Here is a 23186-nt window from a genome sequence, read left to right on the forward strand (position 1 = left end):
GGGCCGGGCCGGTCGGGACCGCCCCGCCATGGGGACGCCGGGCGCCGGCCGCAAGCGGCTGCCGAACCGGGAGCGCCTGACGGCGGAGGACGATGCGCTCAACCAGATCGCCCGCGAGGTGAGCGGCGGGAGGCGGCATCCCCCCTTCTCCCTTCTCCTCCATCCTCCTCCCCTCGCCTTCCCCCCCGGGCTCCCCCGAGCGCCGCGCAGGCGCCCCCGGCACCGCGGCGGATGAAGGGCGAGGTGGAAACCCTCCTTCACCCCCGGCCATCCCCGGGCATCGCTCCGGGGGTCGGTGAGGGAAGGGCGTGAGGTGCCGGAGCCCCCCCGCTCCAGCCCCTCAGGAGGGAACGTCCATCGCCAGCCACTGCTGCTGAGAATCGCCGGGATTGGTGTTAACCGCTGGAAATAGGCCGCTCGGGTGTGTTATGGATACGTATAAATCATAGAATCACAGCGTGGTTTGGGTTGGAAGGGATCCCAAGGATCATCTCGTTCCAAGCTCCCTGCATGAAACACCTTCCAGTATCCCAGGTTGCTCCAAGCCCTGTCCAAGCTGGCCTGGAACACTTCCAGGGACGGGAGTGAAAAATGAAAGCCAGAATACTGCAAGGTGATGCTGGGTGTGGGTATAAGCGAACCCTCTAACTTGGAAACTGATTTTTGTATTGCTGCCCACCAGATGCTGCATCGTGCTCAATGTGACTTTAACCTTCAAAACCGGCTGATTGCTGATGCTTCCTGCCTCCTTATTCTTCTCCACACTTAAATTGGTTCAGTGGTAACCAAGATAATGGCAATTTGGTTTTTATGTTTACTAAATCTGACCAAGTCTGTTCTCCATCCTTGCCATGGCAGTCCTCCAATGGAGGAAAAGGGGGATAAGCAGCTCTGGGGTTTTTCTCCAGTAGGAAACCTATGAGAAAGATGGAGAGGGGCAATTTACAGGAGCATGTAGTGACAGGACAAGAGGGAACGGATTCAGACTGAAAAAGAGCAGGGTTATATGGGATATTAGGGAGAAATTCTTCCCTGTGAGGGTGGTAAGGCTGTGGCACAGGTTGCCCAGAGAAGCTGTGGCTGCCCCATCCCTGGAAGTGTCCAAGGCCAGGTTGGGTGGAGCTCTGAGGGACCTCGTTTGGTGGAAGGTGTCCCTGCCAGTGGCAAGGGGTTGACCTGAGGTCCTTTCTGACCCAAACCATTCTGTGATTCAGTGTCTAAACTGCTGCAGTGCTGCTGCTGAAGGTGGCCATCCTTGTCCTCTGGCATGGGTTATGTGTGTCAGGCCAATTGGTGTTGGTGTGGGTTACAAGAGAAATTCCTCTTCTGGAAGAATTTTAGATCTCTCTTGGTTTCCTTTCCGGATTCACAGCTGCAGCAGGATCAGGTGAATGCTAATGTATAGCTTATTTTTGGTGGCACTGGCTGGCAGATTGAGTTAGCTGTGACATCATGCTCCTTATTACACCAATGGCTTTCCAATTGTTGTGCACCATTTTCAGGTAGTTTGTAGCATCTTTGGAATACGTTTAGTTGGCTGAACTTTGTGTGAGTGATTCAGTGTGTTCTCTGAAGTCAGATTTTTGTGGCAGGGTGATGAGAAGGTTCCTAAGGATGGAGTTTGAGGTAGGAGGACAAGAATGTCTCATGTCCTGGACATGAGATAGCAAGTAAGAGTGATTGTGCTGTCTGTTAGAGTAATGATAATACTCTAAGAACTGTTCTGGGATGAGGGTTTGAATTCCACAACTGTGTCCTGGCCGTGCTGTCATTTGATTAAGGAAGACATCAGTTTCTAACAAGGAACCCAGCTGCTCTTTTCTGTTGCACGTTTTTCTCCCACTTTCTCTTTTTCTTTATCTTAGATCTGCTTTTCCCTGCATTGTATAGTGGTTTGAGGACTCAAATATTGTGGTGGTTCGTGGCTTTTTTTTTTTCCCCTTCCTTCTCCTGGGGTTTGTTTAAAGGACAACTCCATTTGCTCAAGAAGCCCAACACAAGCATGTCTTTTATCTTTTCCCTTGAGTGCTAAAACTGTGAACTGCCAAGTTCAAGGTTCAGCATTTTCCCATATTATTTTATCTATTTGCATTACTCTGTCTCAGAGCACTTTAATTGTTTTGTTGTTTAACTGCCTCTTCTCCACACAAAGGATCCCAGATGAATCCTTCTGTGTGATCCAGTCTTAAAATATGTCAGCTAGGCCTTTTGTCTCTCCTTAGCAAGGGTGTTGGGGGTCTCCATGTTAAGAAGGTAGGAGGGTTACTGATATTCTGTCTCTTCCAGCCTCTCTCACAGCTGTTTAGACAAAGCTGGGACACAGACATGTTGCTTTTGCACATAGATTTTTCACTCTTGTCTTTGCTTTGGTCCTTTGTTATCCAGAAGCTAGAGGTGCTGGCAAGTTATTTGCAGATCCTAGAGTCTCATTTTCCCAGTGTCCATACGGGAGCCAAAGAGAGCATCCAAACTAGACTGATTCACAGAGGTATCTTTTATTTTGTGGTTGTCAAAATATTTTGGCAAACCCACCGTTCTCGCTCTGATATGTGCTCCTATAAGAAGACAGCAAGACTTGCAAGGACTTTTTGAAACTCCTGCCATTTGAATATAAATTTGTTTGGATTTGCAGCCGGGATGTCTTGCTCTGTGTCTTGCACAGACCAGGAGAGAGCCTGGTGTGGTGAAGGGGGCAGTGAGAGCAGTCGGGAGGGGAAGTAACTGAGCAACAGGAAGGAAATGGTGAGAGTGAAGCATCTTGTAGTGACAAGGGTTTAGTAGCAGTATTAGTCATGTTAATCAGTAGCACTTTTAATGTTTGAGGCATTGAACATCTGAAGTAGTTTATCACCTTGTCTAGACCTATTCAGAGCAGAGGTAGAAGGTGCAGTTACTGCAAATCACTTCCATCAGGAGAGGATAGTGCTGTACCACCAATCTGGCTGCAGAGTTTGACAGGCACGGTAATTAAGTGGATGGCAAATATGTAAATATAATTAGCACAAAACACGGTGTTCTGAGTTTCTGACAGACTCACAGACTGCCACTCAGGATTTGCTGCTCACACACCTGCCTTGTGCTGCTGAGCTTGTTTTTTCCCGGGCGTCAGCGAAGCCGATCAATGATCTGCTTCTCCGCTTTCAGGCTCGCCTTGACGCCAGTAGATTGTTCTGTGTTTAGGTCAATGGAAACCTTTGGGCTCTTTCATTCCCCTTGGTGAGCACATGCCAGCAGTGTTTGCAGAATCTAGCAGTTTGATACTGCTCAAGGTCTGTGCCAGCAGAGCCAGCGGGAGCCACGGCTGCGTGCTGCGCGCTCATCTGTCCGGACGGAGCGCGTGTGGCTCTGGAAGGCACAGTCCTGCCCAGCTGAACCTTCCAGGAGCTGGCTTCCTGCTTGGATTAGATGGCTTTGATGTGATTACTTGAGACATTGTTTCTAGGGGAATATTTTTTTTGCTAATTTCCACTTCCCTAGCTGCAGGAATACTTGTTGTGTGAGCACGAGTTCTGCAAATCCAACAAGGAGCTGATATTTCTCTTGTAGGCTGATAATGTTAGTTACTGTTTTTTATTTTCTTGAATGAGGAAGGACAAGGTCAATTTCTTGTTTGTATTAGGAAAGTAATTGACACCTTGTTTTGCCACAGTTTTGCGGACAGATATGTGTTACACTTCTCAGAAAAATGATCCTGCTGTGTGTCCTCTCTGTGCTAGAAATCTTCTTCCACCATTTTACAGAGCAGAGTTCTTTAAATAATAGTTAATTTGAAATTAGTTATTCAAGCAGTATTATTTATTTTTATTGTTAAAGAAAGTAATGTTGTGAGGGTTGTGCTCGCACTCTTTGTACATTTTATGTCACTTCCAAGAACTGTTACCTACATCTTTGTGCATACATAATTATACTTTTTTTTAAAAAATTAGCACAATCCATTTATGGACCATACATTTGATTATTTCACTGAAGTAATCAGTTTGGGCATTGATCTGTATTTTTAGTGATTCAAAAATTGGGATGTTACACTGCTGTGAAGGAGCAGAAAGTGCTGCTAATTAGAAAAAGCTCAAAATGCAGATGAAACCAGCCAGCCAGGTTTAATGGTTACAGTGAGAAGGCACTAAGTAACTTCAGCAGGCTAACTTGGAGTTTAGGGACTAGTGAAGAGATGCTATGATGGCTGAATGTAAAATCTGTTAAATTGAGGGGTTAATTTGGGGGAGAAAACTCTGTTTTATACAGCAGTTTGGGTGACTTCCATAAATAGAGATGAAAACAATTTAGTACAAATTGAAGCTAGAGCAAGCAGAGTGGCTATTTGTATATGGGTATGCAAGCCACACAAACTTTATTGAACTGTTATGCAAACCAGAGCATTTAAAGCAGTGTGTTCCCTAAGGATATGCTCCCTTAGGATATGTTCCCTATGTATTAGGTCTGTGTGCCTCATTAGGGTAGAGGTGGAACTTTTTTGAGAAGTATTTGGCATTATAGATGTGTGAAGGCTTTTGTAAGCTGGGTGAATGCTCCAAGAAAAGCCCTTAGAAACAGCCTGGCTTATGTAGCACCAGTACTTGACTTATTTTTTTATTGCATTACTTTTTCCCTTTATGAGTGTTAATGTATGATCCAAACAAATGATCTGAAAAAAGCATGTCTGGCTTTTCTGTTCTAGAACAGAAAGTTATGAAAGCAAGGGATGCTCTTGGAGGGCTTGACTCAGCCTGGCTGACCTAAATATAGGAAGGAAGGAGGACTTTGTAGGCGAAGCTTGCCAGTAGGGCGTGGGGAATTGTTCTAAATTTGGGATGATTTTATGTGGCAAATATGCTCTTCTTCAAACACTCCTTTTTCCATAATGCTTTACATCCATATAGTCAGCAAATGGCATTGGCATCACTTACAATCTCTCCCAAAGTAAATGTGTGAAGGAGCAGTTTAAAGAAGTGAGATAAAAATCTGGAGACCCATCTCATGTTGGTTAAACTGGGGACTGGAAGCTGTCTTACAATCTACCTCTCAACTTGAAGCAATTAGCTGCCTTTTTCTGTGTCCATGCTTGGCCTGAGTCCCTTTCAGCTGTTCTCCTGCTGTCTGAGGAAGCAGCTGTTTAGGAACTGTGATTCCTGTTTCAGTCAAGCAAGGGACTACTGGTAGGATTAACAGCATGGGAAGCCCAGCCTCTGTCTTTGTAAGCCCAGATGCTGAGCTTGGCTGCAGGATGTAACACTAATCATTACCTCATCTAGAAGGATGTTTTTCCAGGCCTTTTGCTGGATGAAGTTGGAGCTCAAATGTACTTGCAAGGCTTTCAACACTGGGATCTCTTTTTTTTATTATTTTTTTTCCATCCTTTGCTTGCAAGGAGCGTAATCCACGTAGTATTTTGGGCTTGTGAAGCAAGGTATTTGTCCCTCCTGTCAAGTGAGCAGGTTGCCAAGAGCAGTGAATCTGTCTAGCTAGACTGGAGCTCTCGTAGGCAATCCTTAAAATAGCAGCTCTGAAATATCAGCTGTTGTCTCACTGGTGCTGAAATACTTTTTGGGGAGAAGCTGCCCACTGGAATGGTGGAGGGGGAGGGGGTAAGGGAGCTGCAGTAAACCAAAGTTTCCTTCAGAAAGGTGGCTTTGAGGGTTTATATTAAACCCCAGAGAAGGGAAGATGCATGGTCCCTTCAATACCAGAAGCAGAGAAAGCTCCCTGATAACTGGTGCTCTTGCACCTCTGAATTCACCAGTGTCACAGCTGGCCTTGCACGTAGTAGAAAAATAGCTGATTTTTGGGCTTCATCACACAGTGAAGATGAGGGAAGTGCTTAAGGGCTTCTTGTCAGAAGACATTTGTAACCTTTAACTCCCAAGACACTCTCCTTTCCTTCACCTTAGTTATGGAACAAGAAGTAGGCTGAAGAACTTTCCTGGCTAATGCTGGGAAAATAAATTGATATGTGCACTGAAATGAGAACAAATACATTTCAAAAATGCATTTCAAAAGCATCCTTACGGGCAGATTTGGTGTAGAAGTTGCAAGAAATGTAAGGCAACTCTCAAAGGCCTGGCAGTAGAAGATTTAGCTGTTGAAATGAAAGCTTGGTGTGGCACAATAAATACTAAGTAAAGCAGTATTTCAGTGGAAAGTATGGGATGGTTTTAGCTATGCAGGAAGAGCCCTGTGGTGCATGCAGTATGCAAATGATTTCAGGTAGCTGAATGACCATATTTTCTGTTGTGAAGATGTTGGAAGTTCTGGTCATGCTGTTAAAAACTCATGGTTTTGAGGGTCTGCAGAGAGGGTACAAAAGTCTGGGAAAACACAGAAGCACTGTTTTGATGTTGGCAGGAATGTGCTAGAACTCTGCCCACTGGGAGAGTTTGACAAGTGTCCTAACCTAGACCACAGTTAATATTTGGATGGTTTCTCATTTTGCCTTTAAACAAACTCAGCTAAGTGGCATGAGGCATGAAGGGCAAGGCTTGGGAAGCATTTCCCAATGAGCAGAGCTAATAGCACTTTTATGGCCTAACCAGCTGAGAATTTTGAGTTTTGAGAGAAGATACAAACAAACTTATGACTAATGCTGTTTCCAAGACTGAGTGTCGCTTGTTTTGGGATGTGGATGTGTGCCTAAACCAAAAACTGGGCAGAAATGGGTGGATCCCTGGCTAAACTCTGTCGAGTGTCCTCCCCAGATGGATATGACTTGTACTTGAGCATCCAGCCTGCAATTCTGTGCTCTGTTCCTCCATCCCCTCAATGTTTCATGTTTTCCTGCAAGTGAAGTTCTGATTCGCTGTGTGCCTATGTCAGGGTGTGGAATTCTGAAAGGAGAGATGTTTGTCTTCAAATAGTTTGAAAAGATGTTTGTTTTAATCTCAGATATAAAAATGTGCAACTTTTAAGAAAATTATCTCTTTCTAGGCTGAGGAAGGATGGATGTTTTGGGATTTGGATATGCTTGAACATAAAGGGCACAGCTCTGCTCTAAAACTTCAAGTGATTAGTTCTGACTTGAAAGTTTCACCGAATACACTGAAATAACTTTTGTTAATTTAAAGACTTAAGATCCTATTTGATGCCAAGAAAAATGAGTGTCTGAGCTAATTGCTCATTAAAAATGTCTGACCTAGAACTGGGAAGTTGATTGCTTTGAGGTATGCTTTCAGTAGGAAATAGCCTGGGTGTGATTGAAGGAGAGGCGGATTTGCTCAGTGGCATCTGCTTTGCCCTTCTGTGTGCCTGTGAGCCAGCTTGGCATGAGCTATGGGTTTATCCACCTAAACACTCCTGCAGCTTCTCAGAGTTGAGCTGGAGACAAGGAAAGTGATCTGAAAGTGCTGAATCCCAGCTATGTTCCTGTCTCAGATGTATTGAGGAATGAGGAAGCCTCTTCATTTCTTATTGCTTCTACTCCTCGCTGGTTTATCACCTCTTTCCTCCTTCCTGCACAGTGCTTTTCTCTGCAAGAGCAGAGTTTCTTCTGTCATACAGCTTAATCCTCACATTAGTCTTGCAAAAACACCGTGTGCCTTGTGGTTCTCTGACACTTCCTGGGCTCCCATGCTCCTTGAGACAATATTTAGATTTTCTTTTTGTGTTACATGTTGCTGTACAAGAAATCAGAGGCTTTGGTAAGCCATAATTGCCACGTGCACCACCGTGGCCACATTCCTATTTTTAATACCTGGTAATTAGGTATGAGAGTGCTTGTTGTCTTTGGCATGTGAAGAAATGCAAAGACAGTAGTTGGGTTTCAGGTTTGCAGTTTCCTTTTCTTTTAGCTGTTGGAAGGTTTTTGTGAAGGAGACTGGAATATTCAATTTGTTTCCAAACTTCTGTCAAAGAAATAGCAAGATGGTATCTCCAACTGGCTTCCTCAAAAATATATCCCTCAAAGCTGGGCTTTTCCTACCATGATGTCATTACTTGTAGTTTTTGGACATAATTAGTGTCAGATTGATTTATCTCTCCCAGACCAGCAGAGTTTAATGGAAGAGAGTTCCACAAAAGGAATTTATTCGTGTTTGCTGGTGTAGCTGTTTGGGCAGTGACTTTTGTGTTAATATTGCCTGCAGTGAAATGGTGATGCCTCTGTCCCACTGGTGACTCTTTGCAAACCATTCCCCCAGTCCAACAGATGCTCTGCTCAGACAGGGAATGTAAAGGAATAATATTTCTTTCCTCCTGGTTTCTGCTTGTGCGTATCTTGTGACCTTTCCCTTCGCCAGCATCTGATTTAAATTTAATATTACTTTTTTTTTTCCCTTTGCCCTCCTCTTTTTGAGTACTTCCTACGTCCCAAAATAACCTTTCTCTAATCCCACTGAATACCATGTTTAGTTGAGTCTGTCTCTTGTGTCAGCCTTTGCCAGCCCTTTCCAGTAGGCAGAAATGGAATACAGGAGGATCTGGCACACTAAAAGCTGGGTCAGGTTTTTAAACTCATTCCCTCAGGTCAGATAGATTTCAGGCATCCCCACTTGGGTCTTCTAATTATGGAGCGTTTATCAGCTAACATGTTGGGATGACAGGAGAGCAAGGAAAGGCTCCTGGTGTGCTTCACATGCAGAAAAATCCCTGGGCTCTGGTCTCCTATCAGACTCTGGTAGCTTCACATTTTTTCCCTTTTAAAACACACGTTGCTTCAGAGTCAGATAGTTGAGATATGTCTTTTTTTTTTTATCAGTGCTAAAGTGCTGCAGTCTTCACACAAAACCCATGAAGTTATGTTTGCTTCTGCTGATTACAAACAGAGGAAACAGCCTACTGCTTTGGGTTTTGGAATTTTGTTTTGTTTTAGATCTGTATTTATGTTTTGTTTCTCTCTGATTGCAAACTTGAAGTTCCTTCAACAGACTTGCCAAGAAAACAGTAGATACAGCTTGATGTGCTCTCAGGAAACAAGTAAATTTTTTTGATGGTCTGCAACCCCTATTTCTTTGCTGTGCATTTCCCATAAGCTGTCTTCCTTAAAATGTCCATTCTCCCATATGAAAAAATGTGTGTGTTGGTCTTGGTTTGCTTCCCTTGCTGCATGTGCTGCTGGGCTCTAAGAGGATTTACACTGACAAATATGTTGAACCAACATCTGTTGAAAATGAAAGTAGGCTTTTGGGACTTGTTTTGTGATACCCAAAGGTCATACTGCTCCATTGTCTCTTCCATATGAAATTGAAATCTGCCCCCATGTGAAATGAGTGCATTGGAACAGTGATGTGACCTAACCTTTACATGAACTGTGGAGGAATCCAGGGGCTCTGGGAAATAGTGTGGATGCAAGAGATAATGTTGGTATATGTAGAGAATGTCACTGTTTTATTTATAGAGGGTTACACAGTGTTTTTAAGAATATTTGTGCATTCTTGCTTAATTACCCTGGTGGGGGGGCGGGGAAAAGTCATTATTTGGTGAACTGGAGCAAGTGAAGAAAGGTTCTGTGTATGTGCTGGTGAAATGCTTTTGTATCACTGATTGAATAAGCACATCCTATCAAATTTAGCAATAATTTTCAGTCAAGAGGTAACCCAGAACTTTCTGTCTAACCAATCTACAAATTTAGCATTAGAAAATACAGATCAGTGTTCTTACAGTACTGTTACAAAATTCTAGCCTAATGTTTTTTTTAGGGGATGCTGAACCTGTTAGAACAGAGACAAGCTTTTTAGAGATCTGAATTATCTAGAAATGCTCCTCTGGGGTCTGCTGGCTGCACAAGGCTCCTCTTTCAGTCTCCCCACTATAAAATCAATACAGTGCACCCAGAAAACATCTTGGATGCTCTGTGAGTTACAGCAATCAGGTATAAACCCCATTGGAATAACCTTTCTAAGATTCCTTGCTGCACCTCAGGAACTAGTAGGAAACCTTAAGAGAATTGGGGTTTCATTGTGATTTCCTCTAATAGAATGTGATTCTCCAAGGGCTAAGCTTTTGCTATTTTTCAAACACAGCTGCTCCTGACCTTAAAGGTACTGGTCTGCAAAATTTGAGTGTTAAATAGATTGTGTGACTGAGGATACAATTTATAATTGTATCTGCTGGGTGGTAAAGACTGTTGGGGAAGAATAGAGCAGGCAAAGGAAGGAGCTGCCCAGGGACGAGCTGCCCTGTGCTGTTGGTGCAATTCCAATCTTTGATTTCCAGAATTCCTGTAAAACAGCTGTGAGGGTCACTCTTGCTGAACCCCTAGACAAGGTGCATGTAGCCCAGCAGCACATTTCAAACTGAATTAATTTGTTACCGAGGGTTAGGACACAGATTCCCCAGGTAATCCATTACTGCTGAGGCCCAGTTTGGAGGCAGTAATCCCGTCCCACCCCCACGCAAAAGCTGTCCAATCGTTTCTCAAACAATGCTGTTTTTTTAGCCCTAATCCCAGTTGAAGGGTGGTTCAGCGCCATCACTGAACTCTGGGCAAGTTCTCCTGACATGTCCTGGCTCTTTCTCAGGGAATTCCCTTTCTCAGGAAGGAGAGGGTTATGGAATGATAGCAGCATGAGAGCGTAACTCCTGTCTGCCGGCCAGGTAAGTCCATCTCACAAATTTTTGATCTGGTTGCAGTTCAAAACGATACAGAGGACAGTGGGGCTTTTTTATTGTTATTTATTTATTTTTTAAATTTAGTTTTTGACAGGTCTCTCAAAATTGCTGGAAAAGTGTGAATTTTTAAAAAAGCTTGTTCCCTGTGAAATATCCTCTGTGTGCTTTTTCTGCAAACTGAGTGTAGGACTTGGCTCCTCTCCTGGAGAGCCGTGGTTTCAGCACCGTTGCTAAATGTTTGAAGTTTGATATTTGTGCTTGAAGGACAGAAAATCCAGTACAGCATGGTGTAGTGGAAGCTCTTATCCATCCTCTGCAGCATCCAGCTGTACTAACAAGAAAAGTCTGGCTTTTTTTGAGGCAGTTTCTCTGGATTTAGACACTTTCCCTTATATCAGATTTGCTCAAGTGGGTTGTGGCACTCCCTTGGTGGATGTTACAAATGGAGAATGTCAGCCTGTGTTTGGATTTTTCTGGCTTTCCCTTGAGAATATGGGTAGCCTGAGGGAGAGCTGTGGGCTATTTCTTGTAGCAGAATATCTAAATTAACCAGAAGCACAGTCCCTCTGCAGGAGGGCTGTACAGTTTGAAGAATTCCATGCAAGACTTTCCCACCTGGGTCTCTCCAAACACTTGTTACACAAAGAAGTGGTCCAGAGCTTAACAGAAATGTATAGCAGTGAGGGGCATGAAAAAGCACAATTTTTACAATAATTCCCTTGTGTATGGTGATTTTTTATTTTATTTTATTGTATGTTACAGGAGTATCTCTCATATGGTGAATTTGAAACATGACTTGTTTTATATATAAAATAAAACCAGTCACCCCTAGTGACATCTCTTATAGGGTCCCTCTTGCAATATATTTTATATACTGATTTATATTCTCATCTTCTCCAGTGCTTATGATGACTCTGGGCCCTTCTTTTAGAGTTCATATAAAATCAGTGTAGTCAGAGAGAGTGAGAAACCAGTGCCTTGCAGCTTGTAACCACTGCAAAATATCCAACAAAACAGCACATTGTAAACATAATAAAATGGTCTATTAACAAATTGCTTTATTAACTCTAATCAGTCTAAAGAGCTAAATTTAATTAAATCTGCTTGTGGATGAGAACATTCCACTCATGGAAGGGTGCACTAAAGGTCATCTCCTGTTTTGAATCTTAATGCTTGCATGTAAAAGTTTGTTTTGTCTTTCATTTGCTTGAGTCAGGTAGGCCTTTAAGGATTTATTAATTATTTGAAGAGGTTTTGTCTCCCTGCCTTTTTGTGAGAGAAATTAGAAATACACCTATAAGGCATGAAGAGAAACTTAGTCTATTAGATATATGAGGTTGTAGGTATTTAACACTTTTTGAAATGAAAAGTGCTGTGTAAAAGGAGATGGAACCCTTTGTTCTGATACTTGAATGTTTCTGTTTTGAACTCCCACTTATTAAAGTACTTAACTCTAAATAGTAATTTGTTTTTTAAATATCTTGAATTTTAGGCCAATGCCTTCCAGGACAAAAGGCTCATAAATGAGGAAAAAGGAGAATATCTATTTTCAGATACATGGCTGGGAAGGGAAAATGCCACTGAGTGAAGATGAAATATTTTTCACTACTGTAAAGTTGTCTTTGACTTACTTTTTTAAAGGATGCTTGAGTGTCCACCTTTCTGAGTGGCTTCTACTGCATTATCCCTTGTTTAGACATTTTTATATTAAATTTTGGAGCTAGGCTCTGGACATCTGCCTTCCCATGAGAGTGTTCCAACACACTGATTTTTCTCCTGTCAATGAGCAGTGGGACTGAGGATCAAAACTTGCAATGAGAATTTAGCAGCGGTAAAATAAAAATTATTTTGACTGCCTAACAGTTTAAGTAGTGCTGATAGCAACTGAGAATGTGGGGTCCTTGTAACCTGCTTTGATTATGCAGTCTGGTCAGAGATTTTAACAGAAGTGTTGTGTGGCACCTGAGGTGAGGAGTGAGACTGTGCTGAGCAGTCAGTGCTGCCCAAATGCTGGAGGGACATGTGCTGAAACAGAGAAAAGGAGTTCTGGGGATTGGACAGGTTAAAAATCCTTCAATGGTCATTAGAAAAATTCATTTCACTTGCACTTTTGACATGAAACTTCAGGAAGTTCCAAGGACTGACACCATGGGCATGGCAGGAAATCCTGCCTAGCAGCCAAAAGTCTGAGTGTCACCTTGGGAAGGCCTGCAGAGTTTTATAAATTTGATCAAGGGTAACTGTGTTATGCCTATGTTATACCTCTGTTATGTTACTACTGGAAAACTTAAGTGTTTTTATTTCTGTGTGGGATAAAACACACTCTTCTATGAGTAAATGCACAGTGGTTTCTTGGATGTATTTTTAATATTTAAAAAAGAAAGGATGGGGAGGCAGAGGGGGAAGAAAACAGAGGCCACCTGGGGGAAAGGTGTGATGCTGGTAGGGAGTGAAGGAGCAGCTGATAAGGTTTGATGGTAGCAGTGGTACAGCTTTGTCACTCCTGCAGGTTTTGTCTACTCCTGGCCTCAAATCTTTGGTTTTTACTACTTTGAGTTCTTTACAAAAGGCTTTGCTAACTTAAACTCAGTAATGAAGTGTTAGTGGTAGGTGTGATGGCTTTTTTTCAAAGATTCTGTGCACTCCTGCTTCTTGAGAATATTATGGGGTGCTTTGGTGCTTTGAAAATAACTCCAAAGAGGGACTTTTTTCCCCCCCTCATCCAGGAGAGCTTGGATTTGGCGTCAGGCCGTCTGTATAATTCAGACATACTGTGCACCAGACAGGCAGTTTATATATAGAAACAACACACTTCTACTACTCTCTTTAATGTGCTAAGCCTGACAGAATTCCATCTTAGATGCAGTAAGTAGCTGATGAAGACTGGAGAAAAGAGGGAAAGTGTGCCCTGGCAAATAAGGGAAATGCAGGTCATTAACATCGTACATTGAATTGTTTCCTTCAAAATATCATACATGTTTTCAAAAGGGGTAATAAAGTAATTATGTGATTTATTGATTTATTTATTTATTGACACACTCTTCACTTTGCTCTCGCCTCAGCTGTACAACAGGAAAGCAGGCACAGGATACAGTGAGATGAACTCTTCATCCCAATGCTGCCAAACCAGGACAATTGTATAAATGGATTTAATTTCCAATTCTGTGGTGTTTCAGGGGGTTCTTTGTGAAGTGTGACCTGATTGTGCAGGGAACACCTTGGGAAGTACAGATTTTTTTTATCTAAGATAATGGGCCTAGTTGATAATTCTGTGGTTATTTATTTATTAAATATAGCTTTTCTTGCACAATAGTTTTAAAACGAGTCCTATTTTTATAGCACATGAAAATACTTAGGGTGGGAGTCAGCAATAAATATTTTTATTCCCCAAAGTGGTGGCTCTTAGCCAACTTCTGTGCTCTTGTGTCTTAATTCTGCTGAATTCAAATTTTTATTTATTTTCTTTTAATCTCTGAGAAGCAGAAGTAATTATTTATGCATGATTCTTGCTCCTGAGTGTTGTTTCATTAATGAGATGCTGCGATTTTGTGGTTCTTGAAAGGAGTTCATTCAGGGGCCTGGCTGTGCCACTGCCCTGTGTGACACCGTGCAACTCAATCAATAGAGATGTTGGCTTCAAAGTGTCCTTGTTTTTTCCCAAATTTTATTGAAGATGGAGTCCCTTGAAATATTATATGGTTGGCAGTGCTCAGTACAAGACATTTTTTTCCCATAAAAAATAAATTAAATCAAACTTTCAGCATAAAGGTCTCTCTTAAATAAAAGATATCCAAAGTGGGGGCTGGATCTGAGCACAGCAAGGAATTTTCACTGTGTTGGTTTATCTCCTCATCCTGCTTGGTTGCTTATGCTGTGAGATTATGCTGCATAAAAATGAAATCCCAAGATTAAAAAAAACCCAAACCCCACACACTTACAGCTTCCTAGAAGTTTGTCAGCCAGTGCTTATTTTAGAAAGGGACTAGTTCAGGGGCATGAGAGAAAATTATGGTAATGCCACTGAATGCTTCAGTAGTCAGATGTCAAAGCACTCTGCATTTGTTTTGCTTGAATGCCATTAAATGTTGCTGCTTTTAGAAGATAATGTTCTGCTTTCTCACTTTCGTGCATCCCATGCTGGCATCAGCTGTCTCCCTTATGGAATGTTCCAAGTTCATCAAATCCAGAAGTTTCAGTCTTCTTTTTGGTTACTCTGAGGTGCAGGAAATAAGAGCCTGGATTGTTTTGTTTTCTGGTGGCTTCTTCTACCATAGCTGGAAATTCCAGGGGAAAGGGTTATGGCTGGGATGGAAATGGAGAATGAACTTCCCTCACTTGGACATGGATTCAAACCAAGAGCAGAGTGATCCTGGCAGAGAACTCTGGGAAAATCTGTCAAATGCCATGCTGTGCAACAGCAACATTTATTCAAAAGAGGAAAAAAGGGAAAATTAATTGATTGGGGGGGGGGGGGGAAGGGGGAGGAGAAAAAGGAGAGAGGTGTCATATTTAAAATACCTTTGGAAGTAAATGTTGGTGTTGATTTTACCAGCTGCTTGGAAGTTGTGCTCTAATTACAGGAGGGGACATGATCCTGTGTGTTCATCCAGGGCACCAGTAAAGAATGAGAGCAGAACCCAGTTATGGTGCATCGTTCTTCCTCTTTCTTAATTCCCAAGCAGTTGGTTCCCTCACTTTTGCTGTTGTAGGAGATGTGAAGCGATGCTGGCTCTGGAATGGTGTTACCCTAAGGCTCTGTCTTCTTCCCCTCCCTGCTGCTGACTCACATTTGCACCCAAAAGGCAAAGTTAACCCCTTAGAAGAGGAAAAATAATAATTCTTCTTGGAATGCACAGTGCAGGAAAACTGCTGTCCTTTCCTTTTTTTTTTCCCCCCCTTTGGAGTTTTTTTTTTGCCTCAGCACTGGAAATGTACTGAGCAGTTATCCAAGCTGAAGTAGGTCAGAGTGTGAACTGTCTCAGTCTCTCTGGTTCAGGTGTCACAGAGCTTTTCTGCTTGCTGGCTAACTTTCAATTCCATTCTGAAACAGGTTAGAGGTCGTTAGCAGCTTTTTTTTGGATTCAGCATCTTGGGTATTAGGAAATGTTTTTTTGTTTCTTGGAGAAGACCTGCCTTTTCCTCCTGGATTTGGCAAGATAGGAAGCCAGAATCGAAGGATTATTGAGATGAATTCACTGGAAGGTTAACCTTGCTGTTGATAGTCCTTCACTATCTCCGTGTCAGGATGGTTTTAATTTAGTGCTGGTCTCTAGCATCTGAAATCTATTATAAAGTGATTACATTGGGTGGAATTGCACTTCAGAAACCACAGCCTGAGTTCAGCAGAAATTGCACCAGACCTACTTTCTGTGAGTATAATCTTCCTGGTGCAATGGATGTTGTCTTAGGATAGATACTTCTAGAAGACAAGGATGTATTTAAAAGCAGTACTGATTTATTAGTAAAATCTAGAGAAAATGAGCTTTTATGCTTGGCAGTTCTTTTCCTCCTCTAATACATCTTTTTTCCAGTGCTAATTTGAGAAGGTGTGTGTGTGTCCCCAAAGTTTGGCAAGTTCAAAGTATATAACTCTAAATATTTAATTCTGGAGAAGAAAATCAGTAGGACTTATGAATGAGGTGAAAGAATAGACAGGACAAGCCAAGAGATTCTTGATAGTTCTGGCTGCTTTTGTACGTAGTGCACCTTTCATCACTGCATTTGGACTGGAGTCACCTCTTCACATCCAAGTTTTTTGGCATCTTGACTCTTCTCTTAATCTAGCTACAGAAACATTAGACCAGGATTGCTTAGTAGTAACCTCAAAGAACTTTTTGACAAGGAGAGCTGGAAAAATATCCTGGTAAAGTTCAGGAGCAGAGCCATCCCTTCATCTGTTTCTCAGAACGACCAAGCTGGACATGTGAAGTGTGTGCAGGCAAAGGGGGCAACCAATGACAAATGAATGCTTGTGTTCACCTACTTCTGGTAAAAAATTGTGGTAAAACAGTGAAAAAAACTTGTATAGAGAGCTCTGCATTCTGGCTGTGGCTGAGGTTTTCCCCCATGCTGGAAGGCTGAAAGCTTAGCTCATTTCTTTTGCAGGATTATGTTGTGATCACTTGCCATCTGAAGCCAGAGCTTTGGCAAAAAAGACATTGAAGATGACAGCTGAGAGCTGAAGAACTGGCACACCTAAAAGGGGAGGGACTTGTCACACTTGTTGCTGTTCAGATTCTCTGCAGGGTTCTCTGCAGATACTGCAGATGCAATATTAACCTTCCCATATGGTCTGTGAGAGTGAAGTTTGAGGGACAGGAAATCTGTACATGACAACTACAATTGAACCAGCCTCTGTGGGAGACCTCCCAGCTTGGCAGCTCCAAATCTCCCCTATTTCACCTTCTCAAAGGTGGCAGTGTCTGCTTTTCCCATTGTACCAGTTCCCCCTGATGCTTGCAATCATTCAGGTGCCACTCCTTACTAAAAAAAAAAATCAGATTTTCCTAATTGCTGCAAAATACCAGTCAAGGTCTGAGCCTAAATATATCCCTGATTTTAAATTTATGAAGCACAGCATTCCAAACAGGTGTGGAAGTAAAAAGATTTATCATCAATTTAGCATCAATTCTTTTCAACACTTCCTTGAAAGCTCATTTTGTATCTCCAAGTGAATTTTGAAAGGGCTGTTGCAGACTCATAGTTGGATGCTAAAGCTTCTCCACAGAGATATTCATGTTTACCAGTTTCAGCTGCTCATTGTACTGAGAGAAGCAGTTCCATCATCATGAGCAGTTCAGGATGACAGATGATCAAATGGATTCTTAAAAAAAAACTACCACACACACACAGAAAAAAAAATCCCCTCAAAAAATTACTCAGAGCTTTGATTTGTACTGGTAATTATAGCTAAAGACCTCTCTGAGTCCTACAATTAACTTTAATAACCTTATAAATATTCTCCAAATATAATTAAGGGAAATTACATGTTAGGGAAATAAAGATTAAGTGGCTGTGTTGGTGAGGACTAATAGGCCCTAGCAGAACTGTGATTTACAAACAAGACCTCACAGAGAAAGTGGCATCTGTCTGGCAAGGATTTTGCTGATATTTCTAATTTGAGGAGATGGTATTGTTTATACACCTTGTGCATCAAAATTAATAATTATATTGGATAATTTAAGTCTGATCAACACTAATATCACCAACCTCTGCTTGGATTTTTTTAAGTTTTGAAAGGTAAGTTCAGCTTGAACCAGATCTACTCCCCTTACCCTTTTTTCCCATTGGATGGGAAGGATGAGAGAATCTTCCCCAGAGTCATTCCCAGGCAGGGAGGCACAAATAAGGAAGGGCTGTGTTACATGAGGGAGTTATGAGAGTTATTTGGAGTTGGTCGACAGCTGCAGCCCTCTGCTCTCGTGTGAATGGTTTCTTTTTTGTCACAGTGCTTATTTTAATGAACTCCATCTGCACAGAGCTCAGTCCATCACTGAGATGAGAGCAGCTCGTGATCCCTATGGATGCACTATGGATGCCATGAGTTGTCCAGTCTATCAGGTTGCACATGAAAGCTGGATATGAAAACGAGCTCATAATCTGTGAAATTTCTTTTATAGTTAACTCCCCAGGGGTTTGTTGTCATTTGGTTTTAATTTTTTCTTATTTTTCCTCCCCTCCAAAAGTCATGATGGTAGTGGCTTACCATTTGGGATTTTCCTGCTGTGGAAAGTAATTTTCATTCTGGAATCTCTGGTTTTGCCTAGATATTGGTGTAGAAACTCAATGTCCTGTCCTTCAACCTCTTGCCAAGACAAATATGACAAAGGAAATACAGAACGGGATTATTTTAAGGCAAATTCCATCTGAAATCAAAGAACCTATTTTAAAACAGAAATAAGGAAGCAGAATCAAAACAGAAATAAGGAAAATAACTTAGATTTGTTAATAAGACTTCATTTTTAGCCTCAGCTTACTCAGGTGAAGTTGCTTCTGCCTGACTCTATATATATGAAGGATGGCATCCAAAGCTTACTGGGAATATATGGTGCAGCATATTTTCCTTTTCCTCTGCCATAGGTTGCACATAAATCCTCAAACAGCTCACCACACCAAAAATAAGTCTGTATAAATATCTGAGCACATGGAAAAATACCTCTCCTGTTGCTAGCACATTAGAAATTAAAAGAATTAGACAGTTTGAGGCACTAGGCGGGGACCTCTTAAATTAGTAACAATTCTCTGAACACAAACATCCAGGTTTTAGGCAGATTTCTGGAAATGAGCAAGGCAATGCTGGCACTGAGATGACAGTTCCTAAGTAGTATTTCAGAGGAAGTGTTTGTCTGAGGGCTTGAACAATTTCCAGCAGTTGACATTTTGCAACCAAAAAGTGTGCCAAATTAGGTAATTTATGTTGCTTTTCCCCTCTTTGTGTTCCACTTTTTTCTCCTTAGATTGCACCATTGATGCAGAGAATTCCTGACTGAAAGCATGAATTAGTCACCTGAGCACTTTCAATAATCTTAAAATGATTCTGTGGAAGGGAGTTAATGCCTTAGGCTGTCGCTGGTGGGATCTGTAAGCTCTCATCTGCAGCTGTCAGGTCTGTATTGATAAGAAATTGGTGTTGCAATTGGATGCCTGTGATAACAGCCATCCAATTAATTAGGATGGCAGATAATTAGGATGGCAGAGATGCAGAAAAGACACTCAGCTGTTACTCTGGGGTTGGTTTGCTGATGGAGGCTTCTTGGTGCTTCCTTTGGACACTTTCTAATAACTTTCTATCCTCTTTATATTGTGCTGCCCAAAACTGCAAACAGTAATCTCTGCACTCAGTAATCTCAGTCTCCCAGGCAGATCTGGGAGCACTCCCAATGCTTTTCCTGTTAATGAAAAGTTAATACCACCTACTCCCCACAAATCCTGTGCAAGCAAGAAAGGGAGAGTATTTTATGACTTCCTCTGATTGGCATAGCTAAGAAGGTACTAAAATTCAGGATACTGTAGCTTCCTGGTCCTGTTCCTGAGGCATTTCTTCACTTAAAGGTTAAACATGACTTTAATACCTTAATCATCAGAATACAGGTTGTTCATTCCTAGATTTTAGCCACAAACCCTTCGTGTTCAGCTGAGCTGTTTGTGTCTGGTGTGGCTGAGTCTCATTTCTGTTCAAAGGAGGTAGAGTTTAGATGGATGCCCTCATTCTCCTAGTGGAAGCAAGAATTCATTGCTGTGTCTCCAGGCAGCTTTTTACAGCATGTGTGGCTTTCATCGCTTCCAGCCCTGAAGTTGGGAATAAAAACATTCTTTCAGGTGAAACCAAGTGTTCATGAAGAATTTAGCCCGTATAGATTCTGTTCTGTAGGACTGAACTTCCATTGCTCTCGGGGTTGTGGATGTGTAGACAATGGTGGTGACTTCAGCTGGTTGTTTTTATGAACTTGTCCTTTTTCTGCTTATAATAAACACTCTGCTCAGGTGTATGAACAAACTAAGTGTCAGTTGGCAAAAATAAAAACTAATGCTAAACACGGGGTGAGAATAAAGGGATTGTGACTGGATTAACTAGGATTTTGCTGGAGAACTGGGTTAGAAATTCACTGTATCATGTGCCAAGGTCTGGCTGAATTTGCTGAGATGTTACATTTTAAAAATTGAAAAACTAAAACAATGATAGATCCTACTTTACTAATGGTGTAGCTGATGGGTGTTTCAAATTTTTATATAGGCTGTTGTTGTTGTTACACTTGGTTTAAGTTTAGATTTGGAAGAATCAAGACACTGTCCATTTTTTCTGTAAATACCCATGTGTTAACAAAGCGTAGTAACTTTTTCCTTAAGACCACTTCATCCCTAAGTCCTCTGGAGCATCATGAACACTTTGAAACCTGTCAGCTACCAATGAATTTGAAATCAAAAGCCTAAGCCTCAGATCTGTGAAAATATTTTCTTGACTATCTAGTTCTCAGTAACTTAAAAACCCCATTTCTGTAGTTGTCTGCATTTTTTTTAACATCATGGTTATGCAGTTAAGGGTCAACTTAGAGACCTTGGAGTGGTCTCCCTCCACTGTGGCTTTGTCACATCAGGGTTGATGTGAACATTGCACAGGTCCTGACCTTGTGTTCTCTGAATGCTTGAAGGAAGTGACTCCTGTAGGTTTGCATCCATGAAACTGAAAACCTGTTTACAGGTATCTGAGGAAAAAGGTTCACATTTAAAAGGTTGAGCCTCATTTCCAGTCTGAGCAGCAGTTGGTAACGGTGGTGACAAGAGGAGGAAAAGTAATTTTAAAGTACATTTTAAAGTAATGAAAAAAAGAATTTCTCACTAAATTTTTGTATTCCAGTTTCTCTTGGAAACAGTTTCCTGGAAAGCCCAGTGATGTGTAGATGGACCCATTGCTTGGGAAGCTGGGACTGAGAATGCCTGGGGGAAGTGCAGTGTGAATCTAATGGAGTGGTCTTTGAGTGCTTTAGTGAACACATTTTAAAGATAAAAAAAGCACAAGAGCTGTGCTGAATTCGCGATGAAACGCCCCTGTAGCACAAAGGGTTTAAATGTCACTGTGAGGCATAAAAGTCTCAGTTTGAGGAGAAAAGACTATTTTTATACAGCTTATGTGCTAGAAAAAACGTGGTCACATACTGTCAATTCTGATGCTTCTTTAAGATCAGGAATATAATATCCCACTTATATTTAGCAGAACTATGGCTCTGTGTGAACGCTTGAACATTTTTTCTTTTTGTAAAGGCTTTGGGCAGCTCTGTGGGATTCAGAACAGTGCTGCTGCTTTTTGACACCGATGGACTGAAAAGGTGGGGGGTCTTCTTAAGCACTGCTCATGTTAAGACAACATAGAAAAGCCCTTAAAAACCCACTAATAATTATATTTATAAACAGCATTGCTACCTACCAGACAGGCAGGAATCTAGTTTTGGAGGGTGATGTGTGCTGTGAGGAACATGCAGCTTTCCAGAGTCCTTTCCTGGCTTTCCTGTCATCAGAAAGGCATTTGCTCGTAGTAAATGCATTTAATGAAACTAATTTTAGAACTACAGGTCAGCACTTAAATTTGTTTTCTCCTTGTTAGTTTCACAGCTAGATCAGGCCTTAGATTTTATAACAAACAGAACTTCCAGGTCTCATTTCTCCTCCCTGTGCCAGAGCTGTCTTTCACACAAGTGAAAGAACACAGTTGCCGCCAGTTTTGGACCCTTTATAAGTCAGATTCCATTTTCTAACACTTGAATGTACTTCCAGCACTAGGGTGGTGCTTTTTCACCTTTCTTACTCAATTTTCCCTTTGTTCCTGATCCTTTATTTCTTTTGTTAGCGACAGAAATAGCGGTTGCGCAAATCAGCAGCGTTGTCATGGGGAGACTTCACAGCGTGAACATGATGAAAATGGCCAGTTTTCTTTTCTTGGGGATTTTTTTGGGGTTTTGGGGTTTTTTTCTTCCTGCACTGAGACACCACAGGGGGATGAGCAGGGAAATCATTGATTTCCTTTGATTTTCCAGGGGCAGCCGGTTGCTGGACAAGGAGCAATGGGGTGGTTGGTTCAGCGGTGCTGCTGGGCTGAACAAAGGGAACTCTGGGAGTATCCCTTGGCATCGCTCAGCGCTCCGAGGCAGGCGGATTCCTCGGAGCAGCAGATTTGTGGAGCAGCGTGGCTCCCGCAGGAAGCGGTGCCGGTGCCATCTGTCCCTTGTCGCTTGGATCCATGGGGTTGAGGCCGGAGCTGTCGCCGCTCCAGGGAACAAATGGGATGGGTGGCAGCTGCCGTGCCTGCTCCGGGCATTAATTCCCTAAGGAGATCGGATCAAGTCCTGTTCAGCACGGGAGAAAGGCGTGAATCCCGTCTGTAAACACCAGAGTGAATATCCAGGTTGTGCAGATGCCTCTGTGGGCACCCTCTGGACAGAGGTTTTTAAGGGATTGGTGATAATCGGTCTGTTTAGGGTTCTTCCTGCTGCAGGGGAATTGGTGGATGAACGTGGCAGGGGCTCAATCATGAACATCATCACGGGTAAACAAACCCTTCACCTTGGCTTGCTGGTGGTGAGAGATGGTTGTTATTGCAATAACACAGCAAGATTTAAAAGCTTGAACAGATTCAGGGAGAATGATCGATACTACTGATCCCAGCGGTACAATTTTGTGGAATTTACAGGACTAATAAAAAACAGCACAAAGAAGGCAATACAACAAACACTTAAATTTCCTCATAGAAGAGATGGCTGGAATGAAAGCTGTCCAATGCTTTGCTGTAAGGAGGTGGGAGTATATGACTTTATGGTGGCTGTGATAAAGCTTTCCTTTTCCAGAGTATATTTAAGCCACGGGAATCTGCATGAAAGTGAGGAATGTATTCTAGGAGTAGCGCACTAAACCTGTCACCTGCTTTGTTAATTATGTGCTGTTTTGAGAACAAAAGCTAAACCATGTGAAACATCTAATATAGAGCAAACTCCATGTTTAATCCTGATCAACTAAGTGATTTTTTTTATGTGGGTGATGGTATTGGTCAGATAAATCAGGTACTGCTGACCCTATAATTGTATCAGTGTTATATCTGCATTGTCCATCACAGCTAGAATCCTTATATAGTCAAATATTTAGACAGGCAAGTTGTGATCTCA

General features: G+C 42.0%; 1 protein-coding gene across 26 annotated transcripts in view; it reads left to right on the forward strand.

The window, feature by feature from the left end:
- Positions 1–6: 6 nt before the first annotated feature.
- LRRFIP1 (LRR binding FLII interacting protein 1) overlaps positions 7–23186 on the forward strand; it is a 100250-nt gene continuing 77070 nt past the window's right edge. For all 26 annotated transcript variants that reach the window (XM_019007483.1, XM_019007485.1, XM_019007487.2 and 23 more), the window contains exon 1: positions 7–118. In XM_019007483.1, the coding sequence (XP_018863028.1) occupies positions 29–118 (90 nt within the window). In that variant the 5' untranslated portion in view covers positions 7–28. The remainder of the gene's footprint in view (positions 119–23186) is intronic.

Source organism: Parus major, chromosome 7, assembly GCF_001522545.3.
Source record: "Parus major isolate Abel chromosome 7, Parus_major1.1, whole genome shotgun sequence".
In the NCBI taxonomy this organism is placed as follows: domain Eukaryota; kingdom Metazoa; phylum Chordata; class Aves; order Passeriformes; family Paridae; genus Parus; species Parus major.